Source organism: Euleptes europaea, chromosome 7, assembly GCF_029931775.1.
Source record: "Euleptes europaea isolate rEulEur1 chromosome 7, rEulEur1.hap1, whole genome shotgun sequence".
Classification (NCBI taxonomy): Eukaryota; Metazoa; Chordata; class Lepidosauria; order Squamata; family Sphaerodactylidae; genus Euleptes; species Euleptes europaea.
Window position 1 is genome coordinate 93,023,525 of NC_079318.1, and position 15,745 is coordinate 93,039,269.

General features: G+C 50.2%; 1 protein-coding gene across 1 annotated transcript in view; it reads right to left on the reverse strand.

Annotated features, from left to right (window-relative positions):
- The window catches only part of ATP8B2 (ATPase phospholipid transporting 8B2), a 49,924-nt gene that overhangs the window by 17,550 nt on the left and 16,629 nt on the right, over positions 1-15,745 (reverse strand). Inside the window, exons 7-14 of the mRNA XM_056853505.1 lie at positions 14,896-14,968; positions 14,015-14,085; positions 11,447-11,526; positions 10,825-10,983; positions 10,197-10,285; positions 7,623-7,819; positions 2,564-2,772; positions 1,255-1,298 (exon numbers count right to left, since the gene is read on the reverse strand). Of these exons, the coding sequence (XP_056709483.1) occupies positions 1,255-1,298; positions 2,564-2,772; positions 7,623-7,819; positions 10,197-10,285; positions 10,825-10,983; positions 11,447-11,526; positions 14,015-14,085; positions 14,896-14,968 (922 nt within the window). The remainder of the gene's footprint in view (positions 1-1,254; positions 1,299-2,563; positions 2,773-7,622; positions 7,820-10,196; positions 10,286-10,824; positions 10,984-11,446; positions 11,527-14,014; positions 14,086-14,895; positions 14,969-15,745) is intronic.

The window sequence follows — 15,745 nt, forward strand, 5'->3', positions numbered from 1 at the left end:
GGCAGGGAAGGAAAGCGTTAAAGCCCCCCCTCCCCTCCAACTCCTCTACCTTGATAAAGTAATCCTGAAAGCTGCAAGAGGGAGGGAAAAGGCATTTAAAATAAACACAGAAGAAAAACCAATGGGTAGGTCGAGCTCTCAGGCCAACAGTTTAACCACCAAACCACCCTGTCTATCCAGATTTGTAAGGTCTACTAGTTAGGCCTACTCAGGGGCCCACCTACCAGGAGCAGGACCTTTTTCATGGTGGTTCCTGAGATGCAGAATGCTATCTCCACCCCCCACCCTCGCCCCGGGGAACCTGTATGTACTCTTTCCCAGTTTCCTTTTGTAGTTGAGCTCTTAGGCCAACATTGTAACTACCAAACCACACTGCCTATCCAGACTTGTTAGATCTACTAGTCAGGTCTACTAGTTAGGCCTACTCAGGGGCCCATTTACCAGGAGCAGGGAATTTTTCAGAGTGAATGCTCTCTCCCCCAAGGAACCTGTATGTATTCCTTCCTAGTTTCCTTTCGTAGACTGGTCATATACATGCACGGATCCTGGGAGAGCAATGTTGGCAGCTAGTTGTGTGTAAATAGGGGGAAGGGTTGCCAGTCTAGAGCCAGCGTGGTGTAATAGTTAAGAGCAGTGGTTTGGAGCGGTGGATTCTAATCTGGAGAACCGAGTTTGATTCCCCACTCCTCCACATGAGAGGTAGATGCTAATCTGTAAGACTGGGTTGGTTTCCCCACTCCTACACACAGGAAGCCACCTGGGTGACCTTGGGCTAGTCACAGTTCTCTTATAGCTCTCTCAGCCCCACCTGCCTCACAAGGTGTCTGTTTTAGGGAGGGGAAGGGAAGGAGATTGTAAGCCGGTCTGATTCTTCCTTAAGTGGCAGAGAAAGTTGGCATATAAAAACCAACTCTTCTTTTTGCATATACAACTGTTGGGAGATTTTGGAGGCAGAGTCTGGGAAGGGGAAGAGCGTCACAAACACCATGACGTCACTTCCAGGTTATCGCTCAGAAGTGACGACACGGAACCTGTGACTCTTGATGAATTCCACCAATATCTCTGGGTGAGAACCTGGACACGGCATCGTAATGTTTGCAACAGCACTCCCTGTATTTCCCATGCGGCTTGATAGATTGACCACTGGCAATGGGAGGGGGAGGCTTCCCTCTGTGGTTGCCCACTGCTGGTCTCTCACACGAAGCTCGTTCCTTATTGCCACCCACCAGATTATCAAGATTCAGAAGCTCTCACCTCTCCAAGCTCTGCCTTGTACCCCAGGACATCCAAAACATCACCTACAGACACAGAAAATAAATATTTACAACGTGTGTGTGGGGAGGGAGGTCCATACATCACATGGGCCCAACGTATTATCAGACAGAGAGCCAAGACTAAGAAAAAAAGATAAAGGTCCACTGTGCGAGCACCGGATCATTCCTGACCCATGGGGTTACGTCACATCCTGACGTTTACTAGGCAGTCTGTGTTTACGGGGTGCCTTGCCAGTGCCATAGAATCATAGAATCATACAGCTGGAAGGGATCACCAGGATCATCTAGTCCAACCCCTGCACAATGCAGGGAATTCACAACTACCTCCCCCCCCCCAACCCCAGTGACCAGAAGATGGCCAAGATGCCTTCCCCAGTCATCTTCCCTTTACCCCCAGCAAGCTGGGTACTCATTTTACCGACCTCGGAAGGATGGAAGGCTGAGTCAACCTTGAGCCGGCTGTCTGAAACCAACTTCCGTTGGGATCAAACTCAGGTTGTGAGCAGAAGTTTTGACTGCAGTACTGCAGCTTACCACTCTGCACCAGGGGGCTCTTAAGACTAAGAAGTTAACATTACATTAAAAAAGGAGATTAGACAGGTTCATGGAGCGGCTATTCTATCAGAGGCTACTAGCAGGGAGAGAGTCAGAGATCCTCAAGAGTCTCTTCCAGTCCGAGGAGACAATACCGGGCAAGGTGGACCAGCAGCCTAAGACCACCAAAGGCAGCTTCATATGGAGAGGGGCCGTGGCTTAGTGACAGAGCACCTGCTTTGCATGCAGAAGGTCCCAAGTTCAATCCTCAGCATCTTCATTTATTAAAGGACCTCAAGTCTTGGGAAGACCTTCCTCTGTTTGAGCAGCTGCCAGCCAGAACAGGCGATACTGAGCTAGGTGGACCATATAAGAACATAAGAACGGCCATTATGGATCAGACCAAGGTCCATCAAGTCCAGCAGTCTGTTCACACAGTGGCCAATCAGGGGCCTCTAGGAAGCCCACAAACAAGACGACTGCAGCAGCACCATCCTGCCTGTGCTCCTCCATTAACATGTCTACTCCCCTCTTCAAGCCTTCCATGTTGGCAGCCATCACCACATCCTGGGGCAGGGGGTTCCACAATTCAACTATGCGTTGTGTGAGGAAATAACTTCCTTTTATCTGTTTTTATCTAAGCGGCACTCCTGTCCAGACACTGCTCTGCCAAGTCAGACCCTGGCAAGCTGTGTTTGGAGATGCTTTGGCACAGACCACTTCCGCCACCCTCCCCTCCCGCTGGCCTGGCTTACCATAGCTTCGTTTATTCACCGAGCACTTGCTGAAGACCATGATGTTCTGGGTGAGGGTCCCCGTCTTGTCCGAGAAGATGTACTCCACCTGCCCCAGCTCCTCGTTCAGCGTCGTGGTCCGCGCCTCGGCCGGTGTGCAACGCTTCGCGCAGTACATCTTCTTGTCCCAGTTGATGAAGTAACTGTGCCCGAGACGGATCACTTCCACGCTGCACGCAAAGGGAGGGAGAGGTTAGAACAGGGATGTCAAACACACGGCCCGGGGGGTGAATCCAGCCCCCTTGAGAGCTCTTATCCGGCCTGCTAGCCAGCCGAGGTAGCCATCCCCCCTCCAGGCCCGATCTGGGCTGGCGAGGCGTAGCCCGGCTCGACCAAGTGACATTTATGTCAGATCTGGACCTCGTAACAAATGAATTTGACACCCCTGGGTGAGAAGATCTGTCAAAACTCCAGGTGCTCTAGCATTACATAAGAAAGGCCATGCTGGATCAGACCAAGGTCCATCAAGTCCAGCAGTCTGTTCATACAGTGGCCAAACAGGGGCCTCTAGGAAGCCCACATGCAAGACGGCTGCAGCAGCATTTATCCTGCCTGTGTTCCAAGCACCTCATATAATAGACATGCTCCTCTGATCCTGGAGAGAATAAGGTTGCATCATGACTAGTATCCATTTTGGCTATAAGACATGAACAGCCCTCTCCTCCATGAAGATGTCCACTCCCCTCTTCAAGCCATCCAAGTTGGTAGCCATCACCACATCCTGGGGCAGGGAGTTCCACAATTTAACTATGCGTTGTGTGAAGATCACCAAAACCATGGGTGGCATCCAGGAGGGCATAACGATAGCCCTGCTGGATCGGGCCCTAAGCGCCTACTTTTCAGAAGCGGCCGACCACCAGCGTAGCAGAAGGGTGCCAGTTTTTTGCGGTTGGACCTAGGGCTGACTTCTCAGATGTAGCCTGCCTTGGTATGCGAGTTATCACAGCAAACATAAACTCCAGTGTGGATAAGACGTCCACAAGATCTCCACATCCAGATAACCAGGGACAAAACCCAGCCCCGTATTCCAGCCCCGTATCTATCCACAACCATGCAAAACATTAGGAAGAACCTTCTGACAGAGCGGTTCCTTCGTGAAACAGGCTTCCTCGGGAGGTGGTGGGCTCTCCTTCCATGGAGGTTTTTAAGCAGAGGCTAGATGGCCATCTGTCAGCAAGGCTGATTCTGTGAACTTGGGCAGATCATGAGCGGGAGGGCAGGAAGGGGTGAGCCAGTGCTCGGCTTTCGTGGCCCTTCTTACATGCCCAGGGTAATGCTGATCTTGGCCAGATTGGCCAGGGATCCTGGAGGCTTTTTGCCTTCCTCTGGGCATGGAGCAGGGGTCATTGGGGGATTGAAGGGAAAGGTTGTCGTGAATTTCCTGTGTTGTGCAGGGGGTTGGACTAGATGACCCTTGAAGTCCCTTCCAGCTCTGTTTCCATTAATCCCCCCGGCACCTGAATGCAGTTCAAACACGCTGAATGCCAACCTGGCAGCATGGCTAAAGGTTAACTAAATTGCATTATGATACCTTAAGGACGAAGAGCACACAGGCAGCTGAGGGACACACCTTGCCAGGCGGCCCCTCCCTCAGTATTGTATGCTACCACCCTCTAATTCAATGAACTCCCCAACTATCTTCCCCAAAGACAGGAAATGTATTGAAGCTAGCCGTCTCCCAGCTATCAAAACAGGTACAATACTGTTTGGGGAGGGGCTGTGGCTCAGTGGTAGAGCATCTGCTTGGCATGCAGAAGGTCCCAGGTTCAATCCCCGGCATCTCCAGTTAAAGGGACTAGGCGGGTAGGTGATGGGAAAGACCCCTGCCTGAGACTCTGGAGAGCCGCTGCCAGTCTGAGTAGACAATAATGACTTTGATGGGCCGAGGGTCTGATTCAGTATAAGGCAGCTTCATGTCTTCATGGGTTCAACACTGCGTTCTAATTCCTGCTCTTTCCAAGGTCTCCTCGTTGCACTCTCCTCCCAAGAGCGGGGACAGAACCCAGGTGTCCTGACCTGATTCTACTCTACAACCTCCTCTTCATCTCTGCCCCAGGCTCCAAGTAGAACCCAGGACTTAACCCTTTGCCTGCCGCAACCCATGCAGTATGTCTTGCCTCAAAGCTCTCCAAAGCAGAGTTTTATTTTTAAAAATGCAGGCAGCTGGTCCATTAGGAGAAAAAACCCTCAGAACAACCGCACAATATCTCTATTAGGCACTATTATAATTATTAAACATAATTATGTATTAGGACCAACCAGAAGTCACAAAGCGGTAAAGACACGACGTGGTATCTAAGCTCAACTTTGCATAGGCAAGGGCAGTTTGCTCTGCATCCGCTCTCTGGATCGGTGCCAGAGAGAGATCCGATTTACTGCTGACTTTTATGGTTTCAAAGGAACATAACCATAGCTTTGCTTCATTACGGTGGAATTGCTTTGGCGCCCCCCCCCCCCCAAGATCTTCTACAGTGGGCGTAAACTCAATCGTACTCAATCACACTTGCCTTCTTGTTCTGAACCTCCCTGGTCAGAGGCAGTGCATCAGAATATCAGCTTTGCTAGAGGGCTGAGGCCTTGGCGCCAAGCTGGTGGCATCTGATTGGCTGTGGGGAACGGGATCCTGAGCTGTCCAAGCCTTTGGTCTGATCCAGAAAGACTCTGAAATCGCCATCCCAAAATGCCAATGGAGTTTCTGCCAAGTTCTGCCCCCAGAACAATCTTTCCCTGTGCCCGAATGTGTGTTTGTTTGTTTTTAAATCCAGTTTGCGAAAGAGCTCTGTGTAAACTGAAAGCCGGCTCGCTACCTTGTGACTGTCCACTGGTCCCAATAGAAAGCCCACCCTTTACCAACACTTCTTTACTGTGTCTGAACGTGGAGGTTCCCGTTAGTCACCGTGACTAGTAGCCGCTGACAGATCTCAACTCCACAAATCCGTCTAATCTTTTTTTTTTTTTTTGGCCAGATGATAAATACATTTACTTGAAGTCTCTTTTTTTTTAATTATTTGCCTGAACAGCACGTGTGCATATTGCTTCTTTCATGTTACTGGCTGTAAAGTAATTTAAAATTTTTAACAATATAAATAATTTGCATTTTTGCTGCCCCAGGCATCCAAAAGTATGCCACACCCTTCTGAACTAACTAGGAAGAAATATAGAAGAATGGCTTGTCAAGATGTTGGAATTAGCAGAAATGGCCAGACTGACTGCTCTGATAACTTAGATAAATAACTTATCTTTGTAGAAAAATGGAAACCATTTATTGATTTTTTGCGTAATACGGGGAAAAAATGAATTAATGTTTTGTGGGTTTGAAAAGTAGAAGAATAAGAATGAAGGCATGATGGAGAAACGTTTGATGTTTTACGCTGAAAGAATAATTGGAAAAATAATTTTGTATATGTAGCCATCACCACATCCGGGGCAGGGAGTTCCACAACTTAACTATGCAATGTGTTCCTTTTATCTTTTTGAATCGCTCACCCTCCAGCTTCAGCAGATGACCCCGCATTTTAGTATTATGAGATAGAGAGAAAAGCTTCTCCCTATCTACTGTCTCCTTACCATGCATAATTTTATAGGCCTCTATCATGTCTCCCCTTAACTGTCTAACCCTTTTTTAAAGTCGTCTATGCCTGCGGCTATCACTACTCCCTCTGGTAAGAGCGCTCCACATTTTAATCACTGCAAGAGAGGGGATGAGGTCGCTTGCCTCGCACGGTTGTTATGGCTGGAGGTCCTACCCCTTACATACCCTAAACCGGGGAAGGGGGAGGGAAGCAAAATTGGAGCCGAAGCAGGAGGAGACATGCTCTTACCTGGGGGCTAGGAGTGAGAGAGAAATTCATGCTGGGGAAGCCAAAAGAAAAAGAGAAATTACAAAAAAAGAAAAGGCAGACAGAGGGAGGGAGGGGACAGGAGGCAGGCAAAACCGGGCCAGGAGAAAATCCAAGCACGACAGGCAGGGATCAGAACGGGATACAGGGCCGAGAGTCGCTTCGTCTGGAGGGAACAGTGCAGTGGATTCTCAGGACAGGAAAGGATTTCAGGGGTTTCCACGAAGAGACAGCACAGCACAGAAGCCCACGGGCATCTCACCCAAAGAAATCCAGTCCTGCATTCACCACAACCCCCAATTCTGCCCCCCCCCCAGAAGGCAATTAAGCTAGTGGGTATTTCAGGTTTAAATGCTCGCAATATTTGAAGCCAGAGACCCAAAATGTGCAAATGGGGAGGGGCTGTGGCTCAATGGCAGAGCATCTGCTTGGCATGCAGAAGGTCCCAGATTCAATCCCCGGCATCTCCAGTTAAAGGGACTAGGCAAGTAGGTCATGTGAAAAACCTCTGCCTGAGACCCTGGAGAGCCGCTGCCGGTCTGAATAGACAATACTGACTTTGATGGAACAAGGGTCTGATTCAGTATAAGGCAGCTTCATGTGTTCATGTGTTCAAAGTGCAGCAACTGATTAGGTGGGAAGCCCCAATTAAAATCTTTTATGTCGTGGTTGCTGGAATGTAATGGCTTAAATGCTGATTCTATGACCTTAAGCAGCTCATGAGAGGAAGGGTATCTTGGCCATCTTCTGGGCATGGAGTAGGGGTCACTGGGTGTGTGTGTGGGGGGGAGGCAGTTGTGAATTTCCTGCATCGTGCAGGGGGTTGGACTTGATGACCCTGGTGGTCCCTTCCAACCCTATGATTCTAAAAGACTCAACCATGAAGCAGAAAGCACCCCCCCCCCAGTTCCAATCTCACCTCTGCCCTAAACACACTAGGTGGCCTTAGGCAAGCTGTTCAGGCTCCACTCCTGCATCTGCGACATGGGGATAATAAAACTGGCCAGCCTCGCAAGGCTGTTGTGATGATGACCGAGATAATGCGGGTGAAGCGCTCGGAATACTCCAAAGCATTAGACCGGTGCTAAAGAAGATTATTACACGGTGCCGCCACCCCCCATCTTTCCATGCCAAGAAGGGACAGGTAGTGAAAGCCTCCCCCCTCAAAAAAAACTCCATACCTAACATAAAGAGATATGGGGACCACGGTATTGAGGATGATGATGTATGACCAGAAGGAGAGGAAGCCAGAGAAGAAGGCACTGTCGACCGCCTCATCCCAGGGCAGGTAGATCTGGAAGCAGGCGCCCACCTCGTACTCCCAGATGGAGTTGCCGATCGCCAGGATCACGCCCATGCACACCAGGAAGCCAAAGATCTGCCCCGGTGGGGAGAGGGATGCAAAAAGAGAGAGAGAGAGAGAAAATGGGGGAAAGGATTAGATTCAGAGGAGAGCACAACCCTGAGACAATCACAGTTTGTAAGCTCTTTGGAGCAGGGATCATTTGCGATGTTCACTGCAATGTCCATAAGAACATAAGAAAAGCCATGCTGGATCAGATCAAGGCCCATCAAGTCCAGCAGTCTGTTCACACAGTGGCCAACCAGGGGCCTCCAGGAAGCCCACAAAACAAGATGACTGCAGCAGCATCATCTGACTGTGTCCCACAGCACCTAATATAATAGGCATGCTCCTCTGATCCTGGAGAGAATAGGCATGCATCATAAGAACATAAGAAAGGCCATGCTGGATCAGACCAAGGCCTATCAAGTCCAGCAGTCTGTTCACACAGTGGCCAACCAGGTGTCTTTAGGAAACTCACAAGCAAGACAACTGCAGCAGCACCATCCTGCCTGTGTTCCACAGCACCTAATATAACGGGCATGCTCCTCTGATCCTGGAGACACTAGGTACGCATCATGACTAGTATCCATTTTGGATACTAGTAGACATGGATAGCCCTCTCCTACATGAACATGTCCACTCACAAGAACGTCAAGGGACATAAGAACATAAGAAAAGTCCTGCTGGATCAGACCAAGGCCCATCAAGTCCAGCAGTCTGTTCGCACAGTGGCCAACCTGGGGCCCCTAGGAAGCAGGACATTTGTTTATTTCCCCTTTGCTGCAAATATTATTCTTGCCGCTATGACCACATATTTGAATAATTCATTATAAACTCTCGGCACGCTGCTTGGTAATATATTTAATCGCATACTTTTAGGCTCCACCCCAGCATGGTGTAGTGGTTAAGAGCGGTGGACTCTGATCTGGAGAACCAGTTAAGAGCGGCAGAGAACCGCTGATCTGGAGAACTGGGTTGGATTCCCCACTCCTCCACATGAGCGGCAGAGGCTAATCTGGTGAATTGGATTTGTTTCTCCACTCCTACACATGAAGCCAGCCAGGTGACCTTGGGCTAGTCACACTCTCTCAGCCCCACCTACCTCACAGGGTGTCTGTTATAGGGAGGGGAAAGGAAGGTGATTGTAAGCCGGTCTGAGTCTCCCTTAAGTGGTAGAGAAAGTCAGCATATAAAAACCGACTCTTCTTCTTCTAATTGCATTATGAGCCCTTAAGGATGATGAGCGACCCGGCTACCATTGAAACTGTCAATTCTCAGTACTGGTAAGTTGTATATTTCCAATTATACAAAACGTCTTTCTTAGACTTGCTCTTTGTTTATCTCTTCCTCCGATTTTTTGACGCAGTTTGCCTCTTTAATTGTAAAAGGCCGCAGACCCCTGCTGCAAAGTGTATTAGAGACAGTTCATCTATACAGAATTATGACTGCTCCAGTTCCAAACTTTGTCATTCTCGAGATGAAGTAAAGAGATCGAACGGTTAAAAAACAACAACAACCTGGTAGCAATCAACAGGAAAGCTATAAAGCCGGCAGAAACGGCAGCAGAACTACTTAAGAGAATGAGACAGTAAAACGGCAGCAGTGATGGGGGGGGAGTTATGAAACGATTCACCAGCTCAGCAGCGAGCAAAACCCTTGGGCAGCAATTAAATCAGCCGTTAAATACAATGAAAAACAGCCAGAGAGCTGTAAAACCTCTTTATCAGCAGCGTCCTGAAACTATTAAGAAAAATCTTTGAACGAGGAAAGGAACGCATCAACTAACCGCCAAAAGATGGAGAACATTTGAAAAAGTTTTTCCCTGGTAGCTAAAATTGGAAGGTGTGACGCATACTGCGGCAGGGAGTTCCACAAGTCACCACAGAGAAGTCCCTTGGGGCAACCCACCTCGCTTGAGTACACTCAGTAGGGCTTCCAATGCTGATCTGAATGAGCGAGTGCTTGGTTCTCGGGGCCCTTTCTTAAATGCCCAAGGTAATGCCGATCGCCACTTAGGGGTCAGGAAGGCATTTTCCTGCAGGCCAGGGATCCTGAAGGTGTTCTGCCTTCCTCTGGGCACAGAGCAGGGGTCACCGGGGAAGGTGGTGGGAGGTAGTTGTGAACTTCCTGCGTTGTGCAGGGGGGTTGGACTAATGACCCTTTAGGCCCCTTCCAGCTCTGTTTCTACGTTGCAGTGTTTTGACAGGTCCCAAGAGGAAAATACAGTCCTAACCCATTTGGGACTTGAAAGGGAAGCACCAGCGCTCTGAGTTGAAGCCAGTCCGAAAAACTGCAGTTCCTTCAGAACTGCCAAGGTACGTTCTTGCGCCAGAACGCCACTGCATTCTGCTTTGCTAAGTATGGGAACTGGGTGGGGTGGGGGCTTGAAGAAGGGAGGGAGCTCACCTACCCAAAGCACCAGGGTGTTCATTAAACGATCAATACTCGTCCTCTTGAATTTCGTGCGCCCGCTGTTCTGCATCAATTTGGTGTCCGGACCTGGAGGGTGGAAATGTGAGTAGGATGATGTACGTTTGCAGGGCTCCCAGAATCTACGAGCAGCAGAACGTATACATAGGCCCTGCCGGATCAGACCCAAAGGACCCCTGAGATGAGTATCCAGCGTGGTGTAGTGGTTAAGAGCGGTGGAGTCTGATCTGGAGAACCAGGTTTGATTCCCCACTCCTCCACATGAGCAGCGGAGGCTACCACTGGTCTGATCAAGCACGGCTCTTCTTATGTTCCTACGAAGGCCTCGGCTTCTATACCCTAGAGGATAGGTCTATCAGTGGTTACTGGCCTTTGTGACTAAACCTCCACATTCAGAGGCAGTCAATCTCTAAATCCCAGTGCCAGGTGGCAACATCAGGGGAAGGCCTCGGCCTCTGTGCCCTGCTGATGGACCTCCAGAAGAACCGGTCGGCCGCTTTGGACAACCTGGGAGAGCGCGGGACTCGGGGTGCAATTTCAGGGCAGCCAGAATCCCAGGCGAGACGCGCCCACCCCATCTATCATGATCCCAGGCCCCAGACGCGTACCTGCAAAGATGACCAGCCCGAAACACCACTCTGTATTGCGAAGAACGCAGCCGCGTAAAAGCATGTTCTGGTTGCTGAGCGCGTGCTTGCTCTCCTTCCAGTACAGGGTCCCGCTGAACTTGTCCAGTTTATTGTTGGGGGGCTCACAGATCACCTCTCCTGCAGGCAAGGACACAGAAGATTTGGGTGGCCGTTAACCCAAACGCAGGCATACCTCGTATTATTGCAGCTTGCCAATATTGCATTTTCCAGCAAGTCTATCGGCACCGTTTCCCCAACAGCATTGCTCGCTTCGTGTCTCTGTGTCACGTTTTGGTGACTCTCGCAACACGTCAAACTTTTTCATCATTATTACAATACTTTTTGGGGGTAGATGACTGGAGAAGGCACTGGCAAACCGCCCCGTAAACAAAGTCTGCCTGGTAAACCGACCGAGTGACATTGACGTCATATCCGGCCCTCGTCACAAATGAGTTTGACGCCCCGGCTTAGGACATCAGACCAGCGGGAAGACCAGAGTTGGAATCCCCGCTCAACCACGAAGCTGTCAGGGGAGCCTGGACCAGCCGCACTCTCTCGGCCTCACCTGCCCCCCTCCCCTTCCCCCACGGCCCCCACTCACCATCAAAGTGCGCCAGTTTGCTGGTGTCGCTCAGCTCCGACGTCACCGGGATGGCCTGCCTCACCTTCATGTTCGTCTCTCTGGAAACAGAAGGCTGGGTGAGCAGGGGAGGAAGGCACTGGGACTCCAGCCAGGATTCTGCAGCCCTACCCGGGCATGTTAGAGCCGATCGGCCCCCTCTACAGAATGCAGATGCCAGCCCCTCGACAGCTCTTATCTGGCCTGCGAGCCAGCTGAGGCAGCCCCCACCCCCCCAGTCCCGATCTGGGCTGGCAAGCCAAGGCAGCCGCACACACCCAGTCCCGAGGTGTTGATGATCAAAGACTGTGAAATAAAAGAAAATACTGGAAGAAGAAGAGGAAGAAGAAGAGGAGTTGGTTTTTATATGCTGAGTTTCTCCACCACTTAAGGAAGAATCAAACCTGCTTGCAATCACCTCTTCCCTTCTCCTCCCCACAACAGACACCCTGTGAGGTAGGTGAGGCTGAGAGAGCTGTGACTAGCCCAAGGTCACCCAGCTGCCTTTGTGTGGAGGAGTGGAGAAACAAACCCAGTTCACCAGATTAGCCTCTGCCGCTCATGTGCAGGAGTGGGGAATCAAACCCGGTTCTCCAGATCAGACTCCACTGCTCCAAACCTCCGCTCTTAACCATGTTTTAAGCATGTTTGTATTTTAAGTAAAAAATAATAATGTTTCTATAAAGTTTTGCATCTTTGGTACCTGGCATTATATTTTATGGCACACATGGCCCAGCCTGACGAAGTGATGTTTATGTCATATTCAGCCCTTGTAACAAAAGGGTTCGACACCCCTGCTCTAAAGCACACGGTAAGGCCAGAAGAGCTCTGCTGGAGTAGACCGAGGGGCCATCCAGCTGAGCCTCTTGTTCCCAAGAACACCTCCAAGAAACCCACAAGCGAAGCATGAAGGGAACGGCGCTCCCCTGTGGTTTATCGCCAGCATCCAGAGGTAGAGTGCCTCAAAACAATGGAGGAGCCATAGCTAACTGTCATATTCTCCACATTCTTATCCAGGTTCCTCTGCTGAAACTCATCAGTGCCTGATCTGGGGGCTTTATGGGTGTGTCTCTGAGCTTCCTGGAGGGAAAAAAAAACAGTTGCAGAAGTAGAAGAAGTAGAAGTAGAAGAAGAAGAAGTAGAAGCAGTAGATGAAGAAGTAGAAAAAGAAGAAGTAGAAGAAGAAGTAGAAGAAGTAGAGTTGGTTTTCATACCCCGATTTTCTCTGCCTTTAAGGAGTCTCAAACCATCTTACAATCACCTTCCCTTCCCCTCCCCACAACAGACACCCTGTGAGGTAGGTGGGGCAGAAAGAGGTCAGAGAGAACTGTGACTAGTCCAAGGTCACCCAGCAGGCTTCACGTGGAGGAGAGGGGAAACATTCCTGGTTCTCCAGAATAGAGTCCGCCGCTCTTAACCACTATACCATGCTGGCTTAACAGGCGACCAAGAAGGCAGCCCGTCTGGTGCAGGGGTAAGAGTGTTTGACTTGGGTTCAAATCCCCACCCTCCCATGAAACTCACCAGGTGACCTTGAGCCAATCATGTTCTCTCAGCCTGACCTACCTCACAGGACTGTTGTGGGGATAAACTGGCGGGGGGAAGCCATGGACCCCTCATTGAGTTCCTTGGCAGGAAAAAAAAACACGTGCAGATAATGCAGGGCCCATTCATAAGAACATAAGAAAGGCCTTGCCGGATCAGACCAAGGCCCAGCAAGTCCAGCAGTCTGTTCACAGGGGCCAACCAGGTGCCTCTAGGAAGCCCACAAACAAGACAACTGCAGCAGCATTATCCTGCCTGTTGTTCCACAGCCCCCAATATAACAGGCCTGCTCCTCTGATCCTAGAGAGAATAGGTATGCATCATGACTAGTATCCATTTTGACTAGTAGCCATGAATAGCCCTCTCCTCCATGAACATGTCCACTCCCCTCTTAAAGCCTTCCAAGTTGGCAGCCATCACCACATCCTGGGGCAGGGAGTTCCACAATTTAACTATGTGTTGTGTGAAGAAATACTTCCTTTTATCAGTTTTGAATCTCTCACTCTCCAGCTTCGGCAGACGACCCCACATTCTGGTATTATGAGAGAGGGAGAAAAGCTTCTCCCTGTCCACACTCTCCAAACCATGCATAGTTTTATAGACCTCTATCATGTCTCCCCTTAACCGCCTTCTTTCCAACTAAGGATTTATTTAAAAGAGAAACCTCCTGCCAGTCAACCCTCCAGGGAAGCCATAATGCAACTCTCAGCAGACAGAAACAAGCAATTAAGACATAGCGAGCTAGACGTTCATACGGAGCGATGAAAACGCACAGCCAGAACAAAAGCAGCCAAGCCGGCGACGGATCGTTCCAGTTGGCCACGGATCCCTCTCAGACAGCAGCGGCTTGATCCGCCGCCCGAAGTCTAATAAGGAATCCATCTCAATGCACGTTGACGAATCGATATCCCGGTTCCGAATGGCTCCCCAGGCGCAGAGCGGCAGCGTGCAGGAATCCTCCCCTGGCTGCCAACAGCGGGGCCTGCGGGACGGGCCGTTACTCACCCGTCGAGCTCGGCGGTCTCGATGTAACAAAGGCCGTGAGGTTCACTGCTAGATAGGAGGAGCAGGTCAGCCTGGGGACAGGTAAGAGGGAGGGTGAGATCGGAAGGATCCACTACTGCAACATAATAATCAGAACAGGATCGGGGAGGCCAAGGGAGACCCCGCTCAGCGGTCAAACCTGCTGGGTGGCCCTGGGACAGTCACTTTCTCGCTCGGCCTCACCTACCTCACAGGGTTGTTGTGAGGATAACACAGAGAAGCAGAGGGAAATGCGTGCCGCCCTGAATTCCTTGGGCAGGATAACAAGACAGCTCATGAAGCTGTCTTGGACTGAATCATTCCTCCGGCCCATTTAGAAGAAGAAGAGTTGGTTTTTATGCCCTGATTTTCTCTACCTTTAAGGAGTCTCCAACCGGCTTACAATCCCCTTCCATTCCTCTTCCCACACCTTGTGAGGTAGGTGGGGCTGAGAGAGTTCGGAGAGAACTGTGACTGGCCACCAGCTGGCTTCATGTGGAGGAGTGGGGAATCGAACACAGTCCTCCAGATTAGCCTCCGCCGCTCATGTGGAGGAGCGGGGAATCAAACCCGGCTCACCAGATTAGAATCCACCGCGCTTAACCACTACACCACACTGGCTCAGCACTGCCTACTCAGACTGGTGGTGGCTCTCTCTAAGATGTGCGCGTCTGCACATTCTTTTCAGCCACACTGGAACAGGAAAACTTCCCCCAAGCGTGTGCGCCTAATCCATTTGCTGTGGGGGACGGACGGATGACCACGACCCACATTGCACAGATTCCTCCTTCAGCATTAACATATCTGGATCCAACCCCAAACCACCCTCCTTGAACCCCTCCCCACCACCACATAAGACTTACTGCCACAAACTGGTTGTTTTCCAACTTGATGATGTCACCGACTCGAACGTTCATCCACTGTTCTTGCTGGAGTCTGCGGAAAATCGAGCCAGAGAGCGAGGGGTAAGGAAGAGCCAAAACCAGGAGGGGAGGGTATCAGGTGGGTGGGAAGCCCCTCCCTAACTTCTTTCAAGCACTCTCTCCTACCACTAGAGCTAGCGCTGCATCCGAGTTCAAAATGTGAGCTCTGAAAGTCCTGCATTCAAATCTCACCGAGGCCGCAAGGATTGCTGGAGAAGAGACCTATCAGCAGCTATTCACCTTAAGAGCCAAACGGAAACTCCAGGTTCAGAGGCAGTCTACCTCCAAATACTAGAAGCTGGGGGGAAACTACGGCTCTCAGGCATCCGCTTTTGGGGTTTCTACATCAGCTTCCAGTAGGTACCTGTTGATCTAATCCACCGGGGGCTCTGCTTATGTAGATGATAAGGACCAAGCCGGCCATTTCAGCATGGGAATTGTAGTACTGGCCTACCTTTCAGGGCTGTTGTAGTGATTAGTGTAAGCAAAGGGCTTTAAAGACTCAAAAAACATAGCAACAATTATTAAAGAAGCAGAAACGCAGAGGTATAAATGGATGCCAGATATGTGGCATCCATTTATACCTCTGCATCACTGAAGAAGTATGCAGGAATGGCTGGAGTTTCACAGTCGGACTGGAGAAACCGAGTTTCAAATCCTCACTCGGTCAGGAAAATCACTCTGGTGACACTGGGCCAATCAGCCTCTCTCGACCTAACTTACCTCACAGGGTTGTTGTGAGAATAAAATATTTGCCATGTTGAGCTCTGCAGAGGAAGGGCGGGATAAA